General features: G+C 49.6%; 2 protein-coding genes across 2 annotated transcripts in view; both read right to left on the bottom strand.

Annotated features, from left to right (window-relative positions):
• Window positions 1-566, bottom strand: part of LOC100076310 (putative bifunctional UDP-N-acetylglucosamine transferase and deubiquitinase ALG13) — a 38,455-nt gene extending 37,889 nt beyond the window's left edge. The window contains exon 1 of the mRNA XM_029067211.2: window positions 345-566. Coding sequence (XP_028923044.2) covers window positions 345-485 — 141 coding nt within the window. The 5' untranslated portion in view covers window positions 486-566. The remainder of the gene's footprint in view (window positions 1-344) is intronic.
• A 7,116-nt stretch (window positions 567-7,682) lies between these two features.
• Window positions 7,683-22,901, bottom strand: LOC120638452 (UDP-N-acetylglucosamine transferase subunit ALG13 homolog). Its single transcript, XM_039912410.1, has 4 exons — window positions 22,801-22,901; window positions 13,982-14,144; window positions 10,883-11,021; window positions 7,683-7,904 (listed from the first exon to the last, which is right to left on the bottom strand). The coding sequence occupies exons 1-4, from the start codon at window positions 22,879-22,881 to the stop codon at window positions 7,790-7,792; spliced, it is 498 nt and encodes a 165-aa protein (XP_039768344.1). The 5' UTR covers window positions 22,882-22,901; the 3' UTR covers window positions 7,683-7,789.
• Window positions 22,902-23,206: the final 305 nt, after the last annotated feature.

Genomic DNA, 23,206 nt, shown 5'->3' with positions numbered 1-23,206 from the left:
CTCATCTGTAAAATGGGGATGAAGACTGTGAGCTCCATGTGGGACAACCTGATCACCTTGTATCCCTCCCAGCGCTTAGAACAGTACTTGGCACATAGTAAGCACTTAAATACCAGCATTATTATTATTCTCAGTGACTCAGTTCCCTCATCTGCAAAATGGGGATGGAGACGGTGGGCCCCACGTGGGACCCTGTCTCTACCAAAGCGATTTGAACAGTGCTTGGCACATAGTAAGCGCTCAACATGTAGCATCATTATGATGAAGATTCCCCAGCCCTGGGGGTCCTTTTTGGGGGGTTCGGGGCCACGGGGGCCGGTCGGTCCAGGCCTCCCTCGTGATACCTGCTCCGAAATGGCCCTGAAGAGACAGGAGGCATCCTTGGCCGTCAGCTTGCGGTAGAGGCCCAAGGTGGCCAGGTACTCGTCCATGGCCACCTCGCTCAGGGACTTCTGGCCGAAGTATTTTTTCCAGCCCTTCTGCATCTTGCGGCGGGGCAGGTGCGGGAGATCAGGGGATTGGGGGAGAGGTGCGGGGACACACAGAGAGGGGAGAGAGTGGGTGGGGAAGACAGGGGAGAGGCAGAGATGGAGGAAAAGGGGGAAGGGAGATAAGGGAGACCAAGGGAGACCTAGAGGGAGGGAGATGCGGGAGACTAGAGGGAAGGAGGATGCGGGAGATTAGCGGGAGGAGGATGCGGGAGACCTAGAGAGGGGGAAATGGGGGAGACCAAGAGGGAAGGAGATGCAGGAGGCCAAAAGGGAGGAGGATGTGGGCCACCTAGAGAGACAGAGAGGGGGAGATGCGGGAGACCTAGAGAGACAGAGGGAGGGAGATGCGGGAGACCTAGAGAGAGGAGGATGCGGGACACCAAGAGAGACAGAGAAAGGAAAGGGGGAGGTGAGAGAGACCAAGGGAGACAAAAAAGGGGATGCGGGAGACCAAAGGAGACAAGAGGGAGAAAGGAGGAGTTGCGGGAGACCAAAGGGAGAAAGGAGGAGTTGCGGGAGACCAAGGGAGACAGAGAAAGGGAGATGCGGGAGACCTAGAGAAACAGAAGCAGGAAGATGAGGGAGACCAAAGGAGACAGAGAGAGGAAAGGGGGAGGTTAGGGAGACCCAAAAAAGGGGGTGCGGGGGACCAAGGGGGACGAGAGAGAGTAGGGAGGAGTTGCGGGAAACCGGGAAAGGGAGATGCGGGAGAGCACGGGGGACAAAAAAAAGGGGATGCGGGAAAACAAGGGAGACAAAAAAAGGGGATGCGGGAGACCAAGGGAGACAGAAAAAGGGAGATGCGGGAGACAAAAAAAGGGGATGCGGGGGATCAAGGGAGACAAGAGAGAATAGGGAGGAGTTGCGGGAGACCAAGGGAGACAAAAAGCGGGTGGGGGGAGATTAAGACAGAAGGGGGAAGATGCGGGAGACCAGAAGAGACAAAGTGCGGGAGCCCAAGAGAGACAGAGATAAAGGGCGGGAGACCAAGGGAGACAAAGTGCGGGAGACCAAGAGAGCCAGAGATAAAGGGCGGGAGACCAAGAAAGGCAGAGATAAAGTGCGGGAGACCAAGGGAGACAGAGATAAAGTGCGGGAGACCAGGAGAGACAGAGATAAAGTGCGGGAGACCAAGGGAGACAGAGATAAAGGGCGGGAGACCAGGAGAGGCAGAGATAAAGTTTGGGAGCGTAAGGGAGAGAAGGGGGGAGATGCGGGAGCAGAAGGGAGACCAAAGGAGAGAGGAAAAAGGTGCGGGAGCCCAAGAGGGAGACGGGTAAAGTGCGGGAGGCCGAGGGAGCGACGAGGGGGAGATGCGGGAGACCCCGACAGAAAGCGCGGGAAAGGCGGGAAGGGCCCGGCCGCGCGAGGGCGTCCACCGCGGGGCAGCGCGCGCCCCTAATGAGCCCCGCCGGCGCGCGGAACCCGCTCCGCTCCCGCGCTTCCCGCCCGCCGCACGCGGACGCCCGGACACGCCGCACGCGCCCCCAGGACACGCCCCCCCGCCCCGTTAGCGGCGCGCGGGACCTTAGCCCCGCCCACCCCGCCCGCCCCGCCCCGCGATTGGCTCGCTGGGCCTTCGCCCCGCCCACCCCGCCTAGCACGCGCCCCCTGGCCCCGCCCCGTTGGCGGCACGTGGGCGCCTGGCCCCGCCCTCCAAGCCGAAGGCCGGCTCCTGGCCCCGCCCCCCGGCACGAGGGAGGGTCTGACCACGCCCATCCTGCCCTCCGATTGGCGCGCGAGCCCCTAGACCCGCCCACCCTGCTTCCACGCGACTCCTGGCCCCGCCCCCTTAGCAGCACGTGGGCCCTGGCCCCGCTCCCTTGGCAGCACGTGAACCCCTGGCCCCGCCCCCCGGCACGAGGGAGGTCTGGCCACGCCCATTCTGCCCTCCTATTGGCGCGCGAGCCCTTAGCCCCGCCCATCCCGCATACACGCGCCCCCTGGCCCCACCCCTTGGCAGCACGCGCCCTCTGGCCCCGCCCCCTTGGCAGCACGTGAGCCCCTGGCCCCCGCCCCCCGGGACGAGCGAGGCCTGACCACGCCCACCCGGCCCTCCGATTGGCGCGCGAACCCTTAGCCCCGCCCACCCCGCTTGCACGCGGGCGCCTGGCCCCGCCCCTTTGGCAGCACGTGAGCCCCTGGCCTCGCCCCCCCGACCCGAGGGGTCTGACCACGCCCACCCTGCCCTCCGATTGGCGCGCGGACCCGTAGCCCCGCCCACCCCGCTTGAACGCGCCCCCTGGCCCCGCCCCCTTGGCAGCACGTGAGCCCCTGGCCTCGCCCCCCGGCACGAGGGATGTCTGACCACGCCCACCTTACCCTCCTATTGGCGCGCGAGCCCTTAGCCCCGCCCAACCGGTTGCACGCGGGGCCTGGCCCCGCCCCTTCGGCAGCACGTGAGCCCCTGGCCTCGCCCCCCGGCCCGAGGCGTCTGACCACGCCCACCCTGCCCTCCGATTGGCGGACGGACCCTTAGCCCCGCCCCCGTCCCCGTCTTGGTTCCACAGCGACCCCTAGCGGCCGTCAGAGCGTCGGCGGGCGGCCAGGTGAGCTCGGAGGAAGCCAGGTGAGCTGCGGCTGCACTTTGGGGGGTGACCTCTCCCTCTCCCCCCTTTTCCCACCCTCTCATTTTGAACCAAATCACCGACTTTCTCTTTTCTGGACCTGCAGGAGACAGCTTGGGTGGGTTGGGGGCGGTCAAATAATCCTTCATCCACTCATTCCCTCCTATTTATGGAGCACTGTACTAAGCGCTGTGCTAATAATAATAATATTAATAATAATAATAAGTGTTCAGAGCTTACTAGGTGCAGAGCACTGTTCCCAGCGCTTGGGGAGATAGAAGGTCATCAGGAGGTCCCACGTGGGACTCACCGGCTCCATCCCCATTTTGCAGATGAGAGAACTGAGGCACAGAGAATCATAATAATGAGGATATTTGTTAAGCGCTTGCTATGTGCCAAGCACTGTTCTAAGCGCTGAGGGAGATACAAGGTCATCACGTGGTCCCACGTGGGGCTCACCGTTTTCATCCCCATTTTGCAGATGAGGGAACTGAGGCACAGAGAATCATAATTACAATGTTGGTATTTGTTAAGCGCTTACTCTGTGCCAAGCACTGTTCCAAACACTGGGGTAATAATGTTGGTATTTGTTAATCACTTACAATGTGCAGAACACTGTTCTAAACGCTGGGGGGGATACAAGGTAATCAGGTTGTCCCACGTGAGGCTCACAGTTAATTCCCATTTTACAGATGAGGTAACTGAGGCACAGAGAAATTAGGTGACTTGCCCACAGTCACACAGCTGACAAGGGGCAGAGTGGGGATTAGATAGGTCATCAGGTTGTCCCATGTGGGGCTCACATTTTCAGTCCCCATTTTACAGATGAAGGAACGGAGGCCCAGAGAATAATAATAGTAATTGTGGTATTTGTTAAGTGCTTACTATGTGCCAAGCACTGTGCTAAGCACTGGGGCTAGATCCAGGTTGCCCCACGTGAGGCTCACAGTCTTAATCCCCCGTTTACAGATGAGGGAACTGAGGCCTGGAGAAGTGAAGTGACTTGCCCAAAGTCGCACAGCTGCCAGGTGGCGGTGTCGGGATTAGAACTCACGACCCCTGACTCCTAAACCCGGGCTCTTTCCACTGAGCCACGCTACTGTACTAAGCGCTGGGGAGAGTATACTATAATGCTCAAGGGTTTAGCACAGTGCTCTGCACATAGGAAGCAGCATGGCTTAGTGGAAAGAGCCCAGGCTTTAGAGTCAGAGATCATGGGTTCGAATCCCACTCTGCCACTTCTCGGCTGTGGGCAAGTCACTTCACTTCTCGGTGCCTCAGTTCCTTCATCTGTAACATGAGGATTAACTGTGAGCCTCATGTGGGACAACCTGATTACCCTGTATCTACCCCAGTGCTTAGCACAGTGCTCTGCACAGAGTAAGCGCTTAACAAATACCAGCATTATTATTAGTAGTAAGCGCTCAATAAATATGATTGAATCAAACATTCGCAGCCCACAACGAGCTCAAAGTCTAGGTAGGAAGGGGCAAGGCCATCGACTGCTTTAAAGCCAAAGGTAAGGAGTTTCGGGTTGATGTTTTCTGCTAAATATTTTTAAATAAAGAGCAGGTGGGGATTTACTTGAAAGGGAGGGCCAACCTCTTGCTTCAGTCCTCTTTAAGGTGATTAATTATGCGTATATTTATACATATTATTCTATTATTTTATTAATGTGCATATATTTCTAATTCTCTTTATCTGTTTTGATGCTATTGATGCCTACTTGTTTTGTGGTCAGTCTCCCCGCCGCTTGACTTCGAGCCCGTTGTTGGGTAGGGATTGGTCCATCTCTGATGCCGAATTGTACTTTCCAAGCGCTGAGTACAGTGCTCCGCACCCAGTAAGCGCTCAATAAATACGATTGAATGAATGACAAGTGGTGGAGCCGGGATTAGATCCCACAACCTGACTCCCGCGCTCTTTCCACAAAGCCACGCTCATATGACCTCTCGTGATGAACCGTTTTTATTTCCTTATTGTTTTGTCTTTAGTTGTTTTTTTTAAGGTAGTAAGCACTTACTATGTGCCAGGCACTGTTATAAACGCAGTGGGGGGGGGGAGGGTAGATACAAGCTAATCAGTTTGGACACAGTCCATGCCCTACATAGGACTTCCAGTCTTATGCCCATTTTGCGGATGAGGGAACTGAGGCACAATGAAGTGAAGTGACTTGCCCGGGGTCACACAGCGGGAACATGGCAGAGCGCTTAGTACAGTGCTTTTCTGCACATAGTAAGTTCTCAATAAATACCGAATGAATGAAGGAACCCAGGTCCTCTGACTCCTAGGCCTGGGCTCTTTCCACTAGGCCATGCTGCCTCTTACAGCGTGATATTCATTCAATTGTATTTATTGAGCGTTTACTACGTGCAGAGCACTGTACTAAACGCTTGGAATGTACCATTCGGCAGCAGAGACAACCCCTGCCCAACAACGGGCTCCCCGTCTAAACGGGGGAGACAGACAAGACTTACCTGCAGATGTCTTGCAGGATTTGGCTACAATCTGGAGAAAACTGTTTGATAACTAAGATTGCGCCCCAAATAATAATAATGTTGGTATTTGTTAAGCGCTTACTATGTGCAGAGCAAATGTGTTCCCCAGCTGTTAATGAGGACCGTATAGATGGTACAATTAGAAATCATGAACAGCACATCTGCCTTTTCCTTGTGACATTCTGCTCTTAGTGGGAAGGCAATAGGCCAACAGGTAAATTAGTGCAATGGAATTTAGTGCTATTTACCCAATTATATTTATTGCTTTGGGGCTGGGAATGAACCTGTAAAGAGCAAGCATTAAAATGATAACTCCTGAAATTATTCCTTTGAGGACTTTGTGTGTGCACAGCAGCCCTTCCTGAGCGTTTGGGGCCTTCCCAGACTGAGCCCCCCCTTTCCCTCTGCTCCCCCTTCCCCTCCCCTGAGTACTGTGCTCCTTTGTATATATTATTTATTATCCTATTTCTTTGGTTAATGAGGTGTACATCCCCTTGATTCTATTTATCTTGATGATGTTGTCTTGTTTCTGTTTTGTTCTGCTCTGCTGTCTCCCCCGTTTAGACTGTGAGCCTGTCGTTGGGCAGGGATTGTCTCCATCTGTTGCTGAATTGTCCATTCCAAGCGCTTAGTACAGTGTTCTGCACATAATAAGCGCTCAATAAATAGAATTGCATGAACGAATGAATGAATACAGTCCTGTAAAGTTGGTAGACACAATGCCTGCCCTTAAGAAGTTTCTCAAGCTAGTAGGGAAAGTTACATGAAGTCTGTTTGGCTTGAGGTTGGAGCCCCCGGGGGTGGTGTCACAGGGAAGCAGCCTGGCCGAGTGGATAGAACGTGAGCCTGGGAGTCCGCAGGACCTGGGTTCGAATCCCCACTCCTCCAATTGTCTGCAGTGTGATCTTGGGCAAGTCACGCCCCTTCTCTGTGACTCAGCAACCTCATCTGTAAAATGGGGATTAAGATTGTGAGCCCCAGGCGGGACATGAACTGTGTCCAACCTGATTAGTTTAACTAATCCAATATGTCATACAGTGCTGGGTACATAGTAAACGCTTAACAAATACCATAATAATAATAATGGTATTTAAATGTGTTGCATCGCTTGAGAGTGGAATAAGAGAAGCCTGTGGCTCGATGAGGTTTGTTGGGCTTCCTGCTGGGTGGCCTTGGTGTCCTGAAGCAGGGGGTGTGGCTGAGATCAATCAATCGTATTTATTGAGTGCTTATTGAGATGGATATGCAGGCCTGACCTGAGGCAGTCTGCAGAGTTGACAGTGGCCCAGAAATTTCCTTGACCCGAGGCAATATTACCTGGCTGTGGGGTGATTCTACACTGATTCTGCCACTTTAGACAGGTCTGAGAGCGGGGGTGAGCCCTTCAAGAGCTGGTCGGTCCCGTCAGTCGCTCGGGAGGAAGAGTACGACATTACAGAGTTGGTAGATTCATTATTCCCTGCCCACCATTCTTTCAGTTGTACTCTCTGAGCACCTACTATCTGCAGAGCGCTGTACTAAGCGCTTGGGTGAGAATGATGTAACAATAAACAGATCCGGGCCCTGCCCACAGATGAGCTCAGTTTCTAGCTATGTAAATCTAAATAAATAGATTGCCGATATATGCATAAGAGCTGGGGGGGGGGGATGAATAGAGGGAGCAAGTCAGGGTGACTCGGAAGAGAGTGGGAGGAGAGGATCTTGCCAAAGCCCCGGCTGGCCCTGTCAGCTGTGCTCTCTCATGAGTCCTATGCCAGGGGTTTCTAATCAGTCAATCGATGGTACTGACTGGGCCCTTACTGTGTGCAGAGCACTGTACAACACAACAGAGTTGGCAGACACGTTCCCTGCCCGCTTTTCTAGCTAGAGAGGAGTGGGTGACGGTGTCTGCCTCTTGCCCGCCCACTTCTCCTAGCCCTGCTCAGCTCCTACCTCTCCCCACCCTCAGCGCTTTCTACTTTTACCCCGCCTCCCCTCACCTTCTTCTGCTTCTCACTTTAGCCCACTGTGCATGTGGGAAAAGAGTCGCTCGTCACTCCCCTGTATAAGGGAACCATTTCCGTACGGTGTTTTAAATTTGGAACGACGTGCGATGGCCCCGCTGTAAGCATTCAACACCACAACTGTAAAGTTTGCTTACATTTTATCCACACAGTTAAACATATATACAGATATGGGTGCTATCACACAGGTGTCTTCGAAGATGAGCTCTTGAAAGCTGAGGGATTTGTGTTCATTTCTGAAATCCAACCACCTCATCCAGAAAGGCAGAAAACTTTTCCAGCTGGCCAGCGGGGAAACTCTTCAGAGTTGACGGGTCCATTGTCTTCAGCGTCTCGAGAAGTGTGCTGAAACAAAGAGGCAGAGGCTTGGGATGTGGGATAACATTTCCATCAGGCATTAAACTCTCTGCTGGACACTCGGTGCCCAGTGATGCAGGTTGGTCTCATCTCTGTGTTCAGACGTGGACCTTTCCGTTTATTTGAATAATTAATAATAATTCGTAATTTTGGTATTTGTTAGGTGCTTACTATGTGCCATGCACTGTTCTAAGTGCTGGGTAGATACAAGGTAATCAGGTTGTCCCATGTGGGGCTCACAGTCTTAATCCCCACAAGAGGAGTGCTTAACAAGGAAAGAGGAATGATTTTCTATTTAACCATCCAAAATGAGATCACCCCATATATCGAATGTCACCAAGCATACAGGCTCTCTTTTCCCTCTGCTAGGGACTCTATGATGCAGCTTGATTAAGGAAACTGTGAAGATTTGATAGCTCTGTACCAGAAAGCTTGTTTAAAACCAATTTTTAAGGCATATTAATTGATATAAGATAATGGTCTGGTGCTTAGCAAGATTTCTAAACCCTCTGTGGATGGTTCCCACTTTTTTTTTGAACAGCATTTATTAAGCACTTACTAACTGCCAGACACTGTACTAAGCACTGGGGTGGATACAAGCAAATCAGGTTGGGCACAGTCCCTGTCCCACATGGGGCTCACGGTCTTACTCCCCATTTACAGATGAGGAAATGGAGGCTTAAAGAAGTTAAGTGACCTGCCCTTTCCCCTTCTCTGCAAAAGGAGCAATCAGTGGAATTTATTGAGCACTTTACTGTGTGCAGAGCACTGTACTAAGCGCTTGGAGGAATACAACAAAGTTGGTAGGTAGATACATTCCCTGCCCATAGGAGATTGTTTGGAAGGCAGCTCTGGCAGGCAATCACGGGCTGAGCTTTTCATCGGCCAGAAGTTTGCAGTCGACAGAGGCAGGACAGCACGCTGGGCCACTTGGGGCGTTCAGCTAGGTGCCAAACCTCATTCCCTCCCTTCTGAGGACCTTGTAATCAAAACAATATCCCAGTGAAAAATGGGTGAGGGGGAGGTGCCATCCCAGGACTGATCTAGGCATGGCCAGGCTCATCCCTGCATCTCCCTAACACAGTCCCTTTTTTAAAAAACGGTATTTTTTAGGCGCTTACTAGATGCCAGGCACTGTACTAAGTGCTGGGGTAGATACATGCTAAGCAGGTTGCAGACAATCCATGTCCCACGTGGAGCTCACAGTCTTCATCCCCATTTTACAGATGAGGTAACCGAGACACAGAGAGGTGAAGTGACTTGCCCAGAGGTCACACAGCAGGCAAGGGGCGTAGGTGGGATTAGAACCCAAGTTCTTCTGACCGCCTCACGGCCCGTATTCTGCCCCCAGCTGCTTCTCTGGAAGCACCGATCCTCTGGAATGCTTCTACAGGACACCTGTGGATGTAGCATGGATGTGGATGTCGCAGGGATATGATCCCGGCTCCACCGCCTGTCAGCTGTGTGACTTTGGGCAAGTCATTTAACTTCTCTGTGCCTGTTACCTCATCTGTAAAATGGGGATTAAGTCTGTGGGCCCCACGTGGGACAACCTGATCACCTTGTATCTTCTCCAGCACTTAAAGTGCTCTGCACATAGTAAGTGCTTAACAAATGCCATCATTATTATTATTATGTGTCCCTGTTTCTGAGAAACGCAGCAAATTGAGAGATACCAGAGCAAGGAAACTAGGAGGGTAAATTAGCAAGTGCACAGGAATACATCTTTACAGAGAGGCAAAAAGAAGGGGGGAAAAGGTCAAGCTATGCATAAATGACAGTAGCCACCTTAACATGAAATTGATCAAAACATCATTTTTTTTTTTAAAAAAAGCATGAAATACTTGAGACTTTTTTCCCCCAACATTTACTAATCATGTAGTTTTAGGATTTGGCAAATAGAAGCTAGATGAAAATGAAGGTATTTTCTTAGTTCTTTTGGAAGCTTTAGACTTCCATCTCTACCTTGTTTTCACCCTGAAATCCTAAGCCTTTGTGGTGACGATGGAATGGAAGTGTAACAAAATTGACACCACCACAAACTTAAAATCATGCTCATAGAGAAGCAGCATGGGCTGGTGAATAGAGCATGGGCCTGGCAGTCAGAGAGTCATGGTTTCTAATCCCGGCTCTGCCATTTGTCTCCTACGTGACCTTGGGCAAGCCACTTCACTTCTCTGTGCCTCGGTTCGTTCATCTGTAAAGTGGGGATTGAGAGTGTGAGTCCTACGTGGGACAGGGATGGCGTCCAACCCGATTATCTTCTATCTACCCTAGCACTTAGTGCCTGGCACATAGTAAGCATTTGAGTACCATCATTATTATTATTATTATACGGAAGACGACGTCCGAGGGATGGTTCAAGTTTTGGTCTTGAGTCTGAAGGGAATTAGGTTACCTCTAAAATCAATATGACCAAGGTAGGAGTTTGGCTTAAGCTGGAAAATAACTCACAGCACCAGTTCTGAATAACCTCCCCCTCACCACCTACGGGCAGACCACACAGAGTGCTCAGAAGGATAGTGTGAGGCTTGCTATCTCAGTCCTCCATCCTCACGGCCGACAGATTCTGGATCAAGGGATTGAGCGTGATTGAGAAGCGGCGTGGCCTAGTGGGAAGAGCCTGGGCCTGGGAGACAGAAGGACCTGGGTTCTAATCCCAGCTTCACTTTTCTGTGCCTCAGTTCCCTCATCTGTAAAATGGGGATTGAGACTGTGAGCCCCACATGGGACAGGAACCGTATCCAACCCGATGAATTCGTATCCACCCCAGCGCTTCACATAGTGCCAGGTACATAGTAAGCACTTAACAAATACCATTTTTTAAAAAAATCTTTTTTTTAATGTCTTAAGTTTCCATTGATGCTTCCTTTTTAAATAGTTCTCGAATAGATGCCCTGAAAGGTCCTGGTTATGTTGTAACTGATCCTGGGAGTTTGCTTGTGGGAGCTCGGGTCTGACTCTACCTGCAAGTGCAGTAGAAGAGATGCCCTTCTTGGTGCAGTTTTTGGGCCAGTTCCAACTGGTGGTTGTTCATCAACTTTTCATTTATAACCACCACTAAAGGCTTCTTCGCCTCAAGGGTCTCCAAACAGCTCCCTGCACCTACAAAAAAAAACCAAACAAAAACAAACATGACCAGAATCCAGAGAGACTACCAAGCCGCACTGTCTAATCTCACAGCAAAAATCAATGAATCAGTCAATCGGTGATATTTAATGAGCATTCACAGTGTGCAAAGCACTGTACTACGTTCTTGGGAGAGGATAGTACAGGCGAAGCCTAGGGTTAGAGCTCTGAGTTCATTCCCACATTAGACCTGAGGAAAGGAGGAGACTATGAAAGGGGGGATTAGGGTCAGGAGTAGGGGGAAAATGCTGAAAATGTTACCTTAATCCATCCAAATCAGCAAACTCCAAATGAAGTGTGAGACCAAGAGGATATCAGGCCTAAATGCTTCCTCACCCCCACTTCTGGCAGTAACTTGCCTTTGATCCTAAATACCCCTCTGATTTCCCTGAGATCAAAATGCTTATCATTCCCCCCGAGTCTCCCTTTAGAAATCCGGGAGTATTCTGAGAGCCGGACTTCTCGCGGGACTCCACGGGTGAGAAGGATTTCCACTGTTAGCCCCTTAGTGCGGTCCCTCTGAGACTGTGAGCACCTCATGGGCAGGGAAGGTGTCTACCAACTCTGCTGTGTTAGCCCTTCCCAAGAGCGTGGTAACAGTAAGTGCTCAATACATACCACTGATGGATTGATACTGATCACCTCAGGCCCGACCGTTTTGCCCCACGTTGCGTCGCACTGGATCCGGACACAGGGCTGTTGTCAGAAGGATGTTCCCTAATTCAGTTGCCGTATTCCACCCAAAACGTGCCATGAAAACAGGTGATCCGGCAGAATGAGATATTTACTCTGAGGAGGGCGTCTTGTGTTTTTAAGGACCGGGGGTGTTACCCGAATTGAATGTCGTGGCCCTTTCTGGGTAGCTGCCCCTGAGGTAGAGCCAGTCAATCGTATTTATTGAATGCTTACTGTGTGCAGAGCACTGTACTAAGTGCTTGGGAGAGAACAGTGTAGCAGACACATTCCCTGTAACCTGAAGCCACAGCTGGGTCAGGCCAACACCAAGCGGAACTGGTCAGGTATCCCTCCTGCTAGCCCACTGTGGCTCCAGGCCAGGGACGTGTGAGGCAGGTATATGCCATCATCCCTGGGTTTCCTGGGGCTACAACTCTCGGCAGCCTCAGGGGCCACCACACGGGCACAGTTGTGCCTCCAGAAGCAATCCCAGCCCCCGCCAGATTTCCCAGACAGGAAACACGGTCAGGATTGGGCCAGATTGAGCCCAGGATTTCTAACGGACGTAGAACTTTAAAGGACTCTTCGGCATGGCTTAGTGGAAAAATCACAGGTCCTAAGGACCTGGGTACTAATCCCAGCTGACTGGTTTCCTCCCCTCTTTCATTCATTTAATCATATTTCTTGAGCATGTACTGTGTGCAGAGCACTGTACTGAGCACTTGGGAGAGTACAATACAACAATAAACTGACCCATTCCCTGCCCACAACAAGCTTATGGTCTGGAAGGGAGACAGACATCAGTACAAATGAACAAATTACAGATTTGTGCTGTGGGACTGGGAGGGGTAGGGGTAGAACAAAGAGAGCAAGTCAGGGTGATGCAGAAGGGAGTGGGAGAAGAGAAGAAGGGGGGGCTTAGTCTGGGAAGGCCTCTTGGAGGAGATGGGCCTTCAAATAAGGCTTTGAAGCGGGGGGGGAGAGTCATTGTCTGACGGATTTGGGGAGGGAGGGCATTTCAGGCCACAGGCAGGATGAGGGCGAGGGGTCAGGGGTGAGACAGGCGAGGTGAAGGGCCAGTGAGAAGGTTAGCATTAGAGGAGCAAAGTGTGCGGGCTCGGTTGAAGAAGGAGAATAGCGGGGTGAGGTAGGAGGGGGCAACGAGGTGATGGACTGCTTTAAAGTCAATTGGGAGGAGTTTTTGTTTGATGCGGAGGTGGATGAGCAACCACCGGCGTTCTTTGAGGAGCAGAGTGACATGTCCTGAATGTTTCTGTAGAAAAATGATCTGGGCAGCAGAGTGAAGTATGAACTGGAGTGGGCAGAGACAGGAGGCAGGGAGGTCAGCGGGGAGGCTGATGCGGTAATTTAGGTGGGGTAAGATGAATGATTGTATCAGTGTGGTAACGGGAGGAAAGGGCGGATTTTAGCCATGTTGTGAAGGTGGGACCAACAGGATTTAGGAAGAGTTGAAATACCTGCCTCTCCTGACCTCACAAGGATATGAGGTGGTTGTAAGGACAAGAAGAGTAAAGCAATGGGAAAGTACTTAGTACAAATAAAAGCACTGAACCAATTCGAGGCTCCCCCCGTCCTCCTGGAATGTGGGAATTGTGTTCTTGTAAAATTCCATGTTCAGGAAAATTGGCACTGTGGTACGTTCTCGTTCCAACATTGTGCCCAGGCACCCTAGTTCGTTCTGTCATAATAATAATAATAATGATGATATTTAAGGGCTTACTGTGTGCCAGGCACTATACTAAGCGCTGGGGTGGATATGAGCAAATTGGGTTGGATGGACACAGTCCCTGTCCTACATGGGGCTCCCAGTCTCGATCCCCATTTCACAGATGAGGTAACGGAGGCACAGAGAAGTTAAGACTGCCCAAGGTCACACAGCAGACAAGTGGCAGAGCCAGGATTAGAACCTATGACCTCCTGACTCCCGGGCCTAGGCTCTCTCCATTACACCAGGCTGGTCATCCCCAGGCACCCTCCCCAAACCAGATTGGGCTGTCAGATGGACATTCCCTAACATCGTTCCAGCCGAAGGTCACAGCGAAAACACACACCATGGCAGGAACGGGTGTAATAGTTGCCCACAAACAAAATTCTCAACCTCCATTTGTTTGTTTTTATGATATATGATAAGCGCTTATTTAGTGCCGGGCAGTGTACTAAGCGCTGGGGTAGAGACAAGCGAAGGTTTGTTTTTCCATTTTCGGAACTTTACATTTCTCAAGCCGAGAAGCCTTACTTACCTGCGTGACTAATGACAAGATCGGCTTTCTGAATGTCTTCTTTCAACGAGTCCTTGTACCTGTAAACCTCCAGGGTAAACTCAGCTGAAGTGAAGGGCTTGGGGGCCACTGTTCCTCTCCCAATCTGCAAGACGAGCCGCCTGCAGCCCAGATCCTTAATCGTCTACAATAATAGCAAAGCCAACAGTTAGAAAGCGCGTTGATTGCAAAATCCTTGTCGGCCGGCAGCACGGTGAAATATGGACTGGAATGAGGCGGCGGGCGGTCAGCAAGGAGGCTGATACATTAATAATAATAATAATAGTGGTATTAAGCGCTTACTATGTGCCTATCGCTCTTCTCAGCCCTGGGATAGGTACAAGTCATTCAGGTTGGACACAATCCCCGTCCCACTTGGGCTCACCGTCTTGATCCTCATTTTACAGATGAGGTAACTGAGTCAACAGAGGGGTGAAGTGACTTGCTCAAGGTCACAGAGCAGACATGTGGCAGAGCTGGGATTAGAACCCACGTCCTCTGACTCCCAGGCTCTTTCGGCTAGGCCAAACTGTTTGCTCTTTAATGAGGGCCGGGGAGGATAAATGCTTGGATTAATGTGGTAGTAATTTGGATGGAGAGGAAATTTTTCACACCTGCTTAGGTTAAGGGAGGGAACCTTTGTCTTCTTTGAACCCATTCCCTTTACCTAAAACAGGACCACTCCTAACCCACTACCAGAGGTTGAAAATCTATTATCTTTTGAAAAAATAAGCCAAAAGGACATTTTACAAACCCTCCAGGTAACCACTCTAATGTCCAATCACCCCTCCTCACTGGAAATTGTTCCAGTTCATAAACACTCTCATTCTGCATTTCTTCAGTAGAACTGGAGGACAGCTAGGTGCCATCCTCTGAAGAATTAACTCTCATGCACAAAAAAGTATGTTTAATCATTTGCTCCTAAGTCGTCTTCCTCTTTTTGGGTTAAATTCAATGACAGTGGGAAGTCCTGCTCCAAAGCACGAAACCGCATATAGCTTCAAAGCTATGACTTGGCTGAATAGGCTAAAATCCTATTCTCTTGCTTCCTCCCGAGCAATACTGTGTGGCCTGCACACCGTAAGTGTTCAGTAAATATCACTGATTGATTCCCTGCCAAGGCCTAAAGATATGACACAAGTGTTGTAGGGTTGTGGGTGGGGCGAATATCGAATTTCCACAGGTTACAGAGCCAAGTCCGTAGATGCTGCAGAAAGGAGAATGAGCTGGGGAAAAGGAGGGCTCAAGCGGGGAAGGCCTCTTGGAGGAGATGTGACCTTAGTAATGCTCAGAAGGGTGGGGAGAGTAGTGCCCTGGCATATAAGGACGGGGAAGGAATTCCAGGTTAGGGAGAGGATGGGGGAAAGGGGTTGGGGGCGAGATAGGTGAGATCGGGCCCAGTGATTAAGCTGGTGCTGGAGATAGTAATAATAGCGGTATTCGTTAGAGGAGTGGAGTGTGCGGGCTGGGCTGTAATAATAATAATAATGGCATTTAAGTGCTTACTATGTGCCACGCATTGTTCTAAGTGCTGGAGAGGATACAAGGTAATCAGGTTGTCCCGCGTGGGGCTCACAGTCTCCATTTTACAGATGAGGTCGCTGAGGCACAGAGAAGTGATTGGCCCAAAGTCGCTGAGCTGGGATTTGAACCCATGACCTCTGACTCCCAAGCTGCTCCTCCATAGGAGGAGATCAGTGAGGTAGGCGGGGGCAAGCTGAGGGCTTAAAAACCAACGGTGAGGAGTTTCTGTTTGATGCCGATGTTGGAGGTTCTTGAGGATGGGGGAGACGGGGACTGAGCGTCGTGGGCAGGGATCGTGTCTCCATGTCTTCCGACTTTGTTGTACCGCACTCTCCCAAGCGCTTAGTACACTGCTCTGCACACAGTCAGTGCTCCGTAAATACAACTGAGTGACTGATCGATAGGGAAGGCTTGCTGGGCCCAACCCCTTGCGGTGTCCCTGGTCTAAATTTGCAGGGTTATGATTGCTTGGCCCGAGGGTCATCTGTTGTACACTGTGGAAGACTCCTTCCTAATATATTTCAGATATCCTTGTGGTTTCGTCGTCGTGAGATTGAACTCATGGGTGTGACTGTCACGGTGAGAAGCTCTTGCCATCTGCAAATACAGCATCATACCTTGTCTGGCCTCCTACGGGGCTCAGATGTCAATGGTTAAGAAGGAGGGGGAAAAGGAAAGCCTGCAGGACATGGATCTGACTTATTTTTGCAGTAGTGGTGATAGCTTGTGTGTAATCACCCACACTCTTTCGCCCAGTCTTCTTTGCCCAGTAACATGCATTAATAATTGTGGTTCGGGTTAAGTACTATGTGCCAAGCATTGGGGTAGATATCAGATAATCGGGTGCCCCAAGAGGATCGCAGTCTAAGTAGGAGGGGGAGCAGGTATTGGATCATTTTGCAGATGAGGGAACTGAGGCACAGAGCAGTTAAGTGACTTGCCCAAGGTCACACAGCAGGTAGGTGGTGGAGAGGGGATTCGAACTGCCAACTCCCAAGCCCAGGCTCTTTCCCGTAGGCCACATTGAGACAGCGGGTAAGGAGAACAGAAAACTTCTGAGACTTTAATAAGCAACCTTCACGTGGGTGTCCTCAATTTATTATTATTATTAAGAATAGTCACAATAGCATTTGAATAATAATCACAGTAGCACTGAAGTATTTAATAATAATGTTGGTATTTGTTAAGCGCTATGTGCAGAGCACTGTTCTAAGCGCTGGGGTAGATACAGGGTAATCAGTTTGTCCCACATGGGGCTCACAGTCTTAATTGCCATTTTACAGATCAGATAACTGAGGTCCGGCAAGGTGAAGTGACTTGCCCACAGTCACACAGCTGACAAGTGGCAGAGCTGGGATTTGAACCCATGACCTCTGACTCCCAAGCCTGTGCTCTTTCCACCGAGCCTGGTAAGTACTGAATTGAGCACTGGAGTAAATACAGACTCAAGTCCCCCATAGGGTTCGCAGCTTAGGTAGAGGGGAGAACAGCACTGAATCCCCATTTTGTAGATGACAGAACTGAGGCAGAGAAGTTAAGGTCACATAAGCGACAAGTGGAAGGGCCATAGCGGGAACCCTGGTCTTCTGATTCCCAGGCCTGCTTTCTGTACTAGGCCAGGCTGCTTTTTGGTAAGACATCACAGAGTAGGGTTCTCAGTAGGGCTCAGTAAGAACCAGGAGAGTCTCTTCCTCTGTTTTGGAAACAAAAGAAAGGTCAGCAACAAAAAACATACAGTGGTCCTCTCCCTCTAGGCTATAAGCTCACTGAAGGCAGGGAATGTGTCTTTATTGTTACATCGGACTCTCCCTAGCACTTAGTACAGTGCTTTGAAGCACGGCATAGTGGATAAAGCCAAGCCAGGGCCTGGGAGTCAGAAGGTCGTGGTTTCTAATCCCGGCTCTGCCACTTCTCTGCTGTGTGACCTTAGGCAAGTCACTTCCCTTCTCTGGGCTTCAGTTACCTCATCTGGACAATGAGGATTAAGACTGAGCCCCATGTGGGGACATGGACTGTGTTCAATCTGATTAGCTGAGAAGCAGCGTGGCGCAGTGGAAAGAGCACGGGCTTTGGAGTCAGGGCTCAGGAGTTCGAATCCCAGCTCTGCCACTTGTCAGCTGTGTGACTGTGGGCAAGTCACTTAACTTCTCTGGGCCTCAGTTACCTCAACTGTAAAATGAGGATTAAGACTGTGAGCCCCACGTGGGACAACCTGATTCCCCTGTGTTTACCCCAGCGCTTAGAACAGTGCTCGGCACATAGTAAGCGCTTAACAAATACCAACATTATTATTAGCTCGTACACCCCCCCCCCCTGGCACTTAGTACAGTGCTTGGCACATTGTAAGTGCGTAAGAAATACCGCAATTATTATATTATCTACCTCAGCACATAGTGCAGGGTCAGGACATAGTAAGCACTTACAAAACAAAAAAAAAATTGCTTGGGAGATTACATTTAACTGGATTAAATTTCCCTTTTACCTCTGTGAAAACCCTAGATGACCTGGGCCAGGAGGGTGGATTGCTGGTCTCTGCTTTGGCTAATAATAATAATAATAATAATAATACGATAAACGTAGTAATTAAGTGATTACTATGTGCCAGACACTGTACTGAGCACTGGGGCCAGGATGGTGGATTGCTGGTCTCTGCTTTGGCTAATAGTGATGATGATGATAATGAGGATAAATGTGGTAATTAAGTGCTTACTATGTGCCAGACACTGTACTGAGCACTGGCATAGACACAAGATACTAGGGTTGGACCCAGTCCTTGTCTCACAGGGGGCTCACGGTCTTAATCCCCATTTTACAGACGAGGGAACTGAGGCACAGAGAAGTGAAGTGTGTCAAAGGTCATCCACCAGACACGTACCAAAGCCAGGCTTAAAATCCAGTTTTTCTGACTCCCAGGCCTAGTCTCTATCCCCTAGGCAACACTGCTTCTCACTTCTACCTAATATACCGATTTAGGCCCAGGGCACTGACAGCCTTTAGCAGGGGTGTGGTAATAATCATCATCATCATCATCATGGTATTTGTTAAGCACTTACTATGTGCCAGGTGCTGTACTAAGCGCTGGGGTGGAGACAAACAAATCAAGTTGGACATAGTCCCACTCACACATGGGGCTCACAGTCTCAATCCCCACTTTACAGATAATCATAATAACGATAATGATGGTATTTGTTAAGCGCTTAACTGTGTGCCAGGCACTGTACTAAGTGCTGGGGTTAATACAAGCAAATCGGGTTGGACACAGTCCCTGTCCCATGTGGGGCTCACGGTCTCAGTCCTCATTTTACAGATGAGGAAACTGAGGCCAAGAGAAGTGAAGTGGCTTGCCCAAGGTCACATAGACAAGTGGCCAGGCAGGGATTAGAACCCTTGACCTTCTGACTGCCAGGCCCGGGCTCTGGCCACTACGCAAGGCCCAGAGAAGTGAAGTGACTTGCCCAAGGTCACAAAACAGGTGTGGTGCCCTTGCTGGGGCTGAGAAAGCCCTGTGGGGATGACTATGTATATATATACACATATATATACACACACACATATATATACACAGATATAAATGTGTATGCTCTACCCCTCTTTCCCTCCCCACAGCACTTGTATATATGTGCATATTTATTATTCTATTTATTTTATAGATAGCATAGATTTTATAGTATACATCTATAATTCTATTTATTTGTATTGATGCTACTGACGCCTGCCTACTTGATTTGTTTGGTCTGTCTCCCCTCTTCTAGACCGTGAGCCCATTGTTGGTAGCGATTGTCTCTCTTTGTTGCCAATTTGTACTTTCCAAGCGCTTAGTACAGTTCTCTGCACACAGTAAGCACTTAACAAATACAACTGAATGAATGAAGTTTCTTCTAATAAGGCTTGAGATCAGTGAACAGCTGTCATTCACCCAATCGTATAAATACAATTGAATGAATGAATAAAATTTCTTCTGTGATCATTCATTCGTATTTATTGAGCGCTTACTATGTGCAAAGCACTGTACTAAACGCTTGGAATGTACAATTGGGCCAAGAATAAAGACAATCCCTGCCGAACAGCGTGGCTCCGTGGAAAGCGCCCGGGGTTGGGAGTCTGAGGTCATGGGTTCGAATCCCGACTCTGCCACTGGGCAGCTGTGGGACTGTGGGCAAGTCACTTCACTTCTCTGGGCCTCAGTTCCCTCATCTGGAAAATGGGGATGAAGATTGTGAGTCTCCCGTGATTACCTGATTCCCCTGCATCTCCCCCAGCGCTTAGAACAGTGCTCTGCACGTAGTAAGTGCTTAACAAATACTAACATTATTATCATCATCATCTCCCCCAGCGCTTAGAACAGTGCTCTGCACATAGTAAGCGCTTAACAAATACTAACATTATCATCATCATCTCCCCCAGCGCTTAGAACAGTGCTCTGCACATAGTAAGCGCTTAACAAATACTAACATTATTATCATCATCATCTCCCCCAGCGCTTAGAACAGTGCTCTGCACGCAGTAAGCGCTTAACAAATACTAACATTATTATCATCATCTCCCCCAGCGCTTAGAACAGTGCTCTGCACGTAGTAAGCGCTTAACAAATACTAACATTATTATCATCTCCCCCAGCGCTTAGAACAGTGCTCTGCACATAGTAAGCGCTTAACAAATACTAACATTATTATCATCATCATCTCCCCCAGCGCTTAGAACAGTGCTCTGCACGTAGTAAGCGCTTAACAAATACTAACATTATTATCATCATCATCTCCCCCAGCGCTTGGAAGAGTGCTCTGCACGTAGTAAGCGCTTAACAAATACTAACATTATTATCATCATCATCTCCCCCAGCGCTTAGAACAGTGCTCTGCACGTAGTAAGCGCTTAACAAATACTAACATTATTATCATCATCATCTCCCCCAGCGCTTAGAACAGTGCTCTGCACGTAGTAAGCGCTTAACAAATACTAACATTATTATCATCATCATCTCCCCCAGCGCTTAGAACAGTGCTCTGCACGTAGTAAGCGCTTAACAAATACTAACATTATTATCATCATCATCTCCCCCAGCGCTTAGAACAGTGCTCTGCACGTAGTAAGCGCTTAACAAATACTAACATTATTATCATCATCATCTCCCCCAGCGCTTAGAACAGTGCTCTGCACATAGTAAGCGCTTAACAAATACTAACATTATTATCATCATCATCTCCCCCAGCGCTTAGAACAGTGCTCTGCACATAGTAAGCGCTTAACAAATACTAACATTATTATCATCATCATCTCCCCCAGCGCTTGGAACAGTGCTCTGCACGTAGTAAGCGCTTAACAAATACTAACATTATCATCATCATCTCCCCCAGCGCTTAGAACAGTGCTCTGCACGTAGTAAGCGCTTAACAAATACTAACATTATTATCATCATCATCTCCCCCAGCGCTTAGAACAGTGCTCTGCACGTAGTAAGCGCTTAACAAATACTAACATTATTATCATCATCATCTCCCCCAGCGCTTGGAAGAGTGCTCTGCACGTAGTAAGCGCTTAACAAATACTAACATTATTATCATCATCATCTCCCCCAGCGCTTGGAAGAGTGCTCTGCACGTAGTAAGCGCTTAACAAATACTAACATTATTATCATCATCTCCCCCAGCGCTTAGAACAGTGCTCTGCACATAGTAAGCGCTTAACAAATACTAACATTATTATCATCATCATCTCCCCCAGCGCTTAGAACAGTGCTCTGCACGTAGTAAGCGCTTAACAAATACTAACATTATTATCATCATCATCTCCCCCAGCGCTTGGAAGAGTGCTCTGCACGTAGTAAGCGCTTAACAAATACTAACATTATTATCATCATCATCTCCCCCAGCGCTTAGAACAGTGCTCTGCACGTAGTAAGCGCTTAACAAATACTAACATTATTATCATCATCATCTCCCCCAGCGCTTGGAAGAGTGCTCTGCACGTAGTAAGCGCTTAACAAATACTAACATTATTATCATCATCATCTCCCCCAGCGCTTAGAACAGTGCTCTGCACGTAGTAAGCGCTTAACAAATACTAACATTATTATCATCATCATCTCCCCCAGCGCTTGGAAGAGTGCTCTGCACGTAGTAAGCGCTTAACAAATACTAACATTATTATCATCATCATCTCCCCCAGCGCTTAGAACAGTGCTCTGCACGTAGTAAGCGCTTAACAAATACTAACATTATTATCATCATCATCTCCCCCAGCGCTTGGAAGAGTGCTCTGCACGTAGTAAGCGCTTAACAAATACTAACATTATTATCATCATCATCTCCCCCAGCGCTTAGAACAGTGCTCTGCACGTAGTAAGCGCTTAACAAATACTAACATTATTATCATCATCATCTCCCCCAGCGCTTGGAAGAGTGCTCTGCACGTAGTAAGCGCTTAACAAATACTATTATTATCATCATCATCTCCCCCAGCGCTTAGAACAGTGCTCTGCACGTAGTAAGCGCTTAACAAATACTAACATTATTATCATCATCATCTCCCCCAGCGCTTGGAAGAGTGCTCTGCACGTAGTAAGCGCTTAACAAATACTAACATTATTATCATCATCATCTCCCCCAGCGCTTAGAACAGTGCTCTGCACATAGTAAGCGCTTAACAAATACTAACATTATTATCATCATCATCTCCCCCAGCGCTTAGAACAGTGCTCTGCACATAGTAAGCGCTTAACAAATACTAACATTATTATCATCATCATCTCCCCCAGCGCTTGGAAGAGTGCTCTGCACGTAGTAAGCGCTTAACAAATACTAACATTATTATCATCATCATCTCCCCCAGCGCTTAGAACAGTGCTCTGCACATAGTAAGCGCTTAACAAATACTAACATTATTATCATCATCATCTCCCCCAGCGCTTAGAACAGTGCTCTGCACATAGTAAGCGCTTAACAAATACTAACATTATTATCATCATCATCTCCCCCAGCGCTTGGAACAGTGCTCTGCACGTAGTAAGCGCTTAACAAATACTAACATTATCATCATCATCTCCCCCAGCGCTTAGAACAGTGCTCTGCACGTAGTAAGCGCTTAACAAATACCCATATTATTCTTATGAAGCAGTGGGGCAGCTGAGGCCCGTGGGGGCTCGCAAAGGGTTCTGGGAGTGGGCAAGCAGGACCGGCCAAGGGCCCGAGGGGGGGAGGGGAGCCGGCTGGGAAACTGAGGCCCGGGGTGGGGCAGGTCGGGGGGTGCGGGGGAGGAGAGGGGAGGCGCGGGCCGCTCACCCGCACGGCCGGGCCGGCGGACAGGAGGCCGACGAGCTCGTCGAAGCTGGTGGTCCCCACCGTCACGAAGACCGACTCCATGGCGCCTGCGCCGCGGGGCCGGAAGTGACGCCACCCCCGGCCCGCCACGGCATCGGGGGCGCGCTACCCCCAGCCGGACACTAGGGGGAGCCCGGGGTCCCGCCAGTCGCGCTCTGCCACCGTCAGTCATTCATCCAGCCATTCATTCATCCATTCATCCAGCTGTCCATTCCTTCATCCAGCCATTCATTCATCCAGCCAGCCATTCACTCTTTCATCCAACCATTCATTCATTCTTTCAGCCATTCATTCATCCAGCCATCCATCCATTCATTCATTCATCCAGCGTGGCTCAGTGGAAAGAGCACGGGCTTTGGAGTCAGGG

The sequence above is a fragment of the Ornithorhynchus anatinus genome, chromosome 6 (assembly GCF_004115215.2).
Source record: "Ornithorhynchus anatinus isolate Pmale09 chromosome 6, mOrnAna1.pri.v4, whole genome shotgun sequence".
Lineage (NCBI taxonomy): Eukaryota > Metazoa > Chordata > Mammalia > Monotremata > Ornithorhynchidae > Ornithorhynchus > Ornithorhynchus anatinus.
Note: the sequence above shows the minus strand (reverse complement) of the source record. Positions and strands in the feature narration are given on the sequence as shown.

Bases quoted from the DNA above. Each gene is read 5' to 3' on its own strand.
- LOC120638452 (XM_039912410.1), bottom strand. From the start codon at position 22,881: ATGGAGTCGGTCTTCGTGACGGTGGGGACCACCAGCTTCGACGAGCTC. The intron at 14,145-22,800 runs GTGAGCGGCCCG...CTATTATTGTAG, and splicing joins CCGCCGGCCCGGCCGTGCGG to ACGATTAAGGATCTGGGCTG. The intron at 7,905-10,882 runs GTAGAGTCAGAC...TCTTTGTTTCAG, and splicing joins CTCTTCTACTGCACTTGCAG to CACACTTCTCGAGACGCTGA.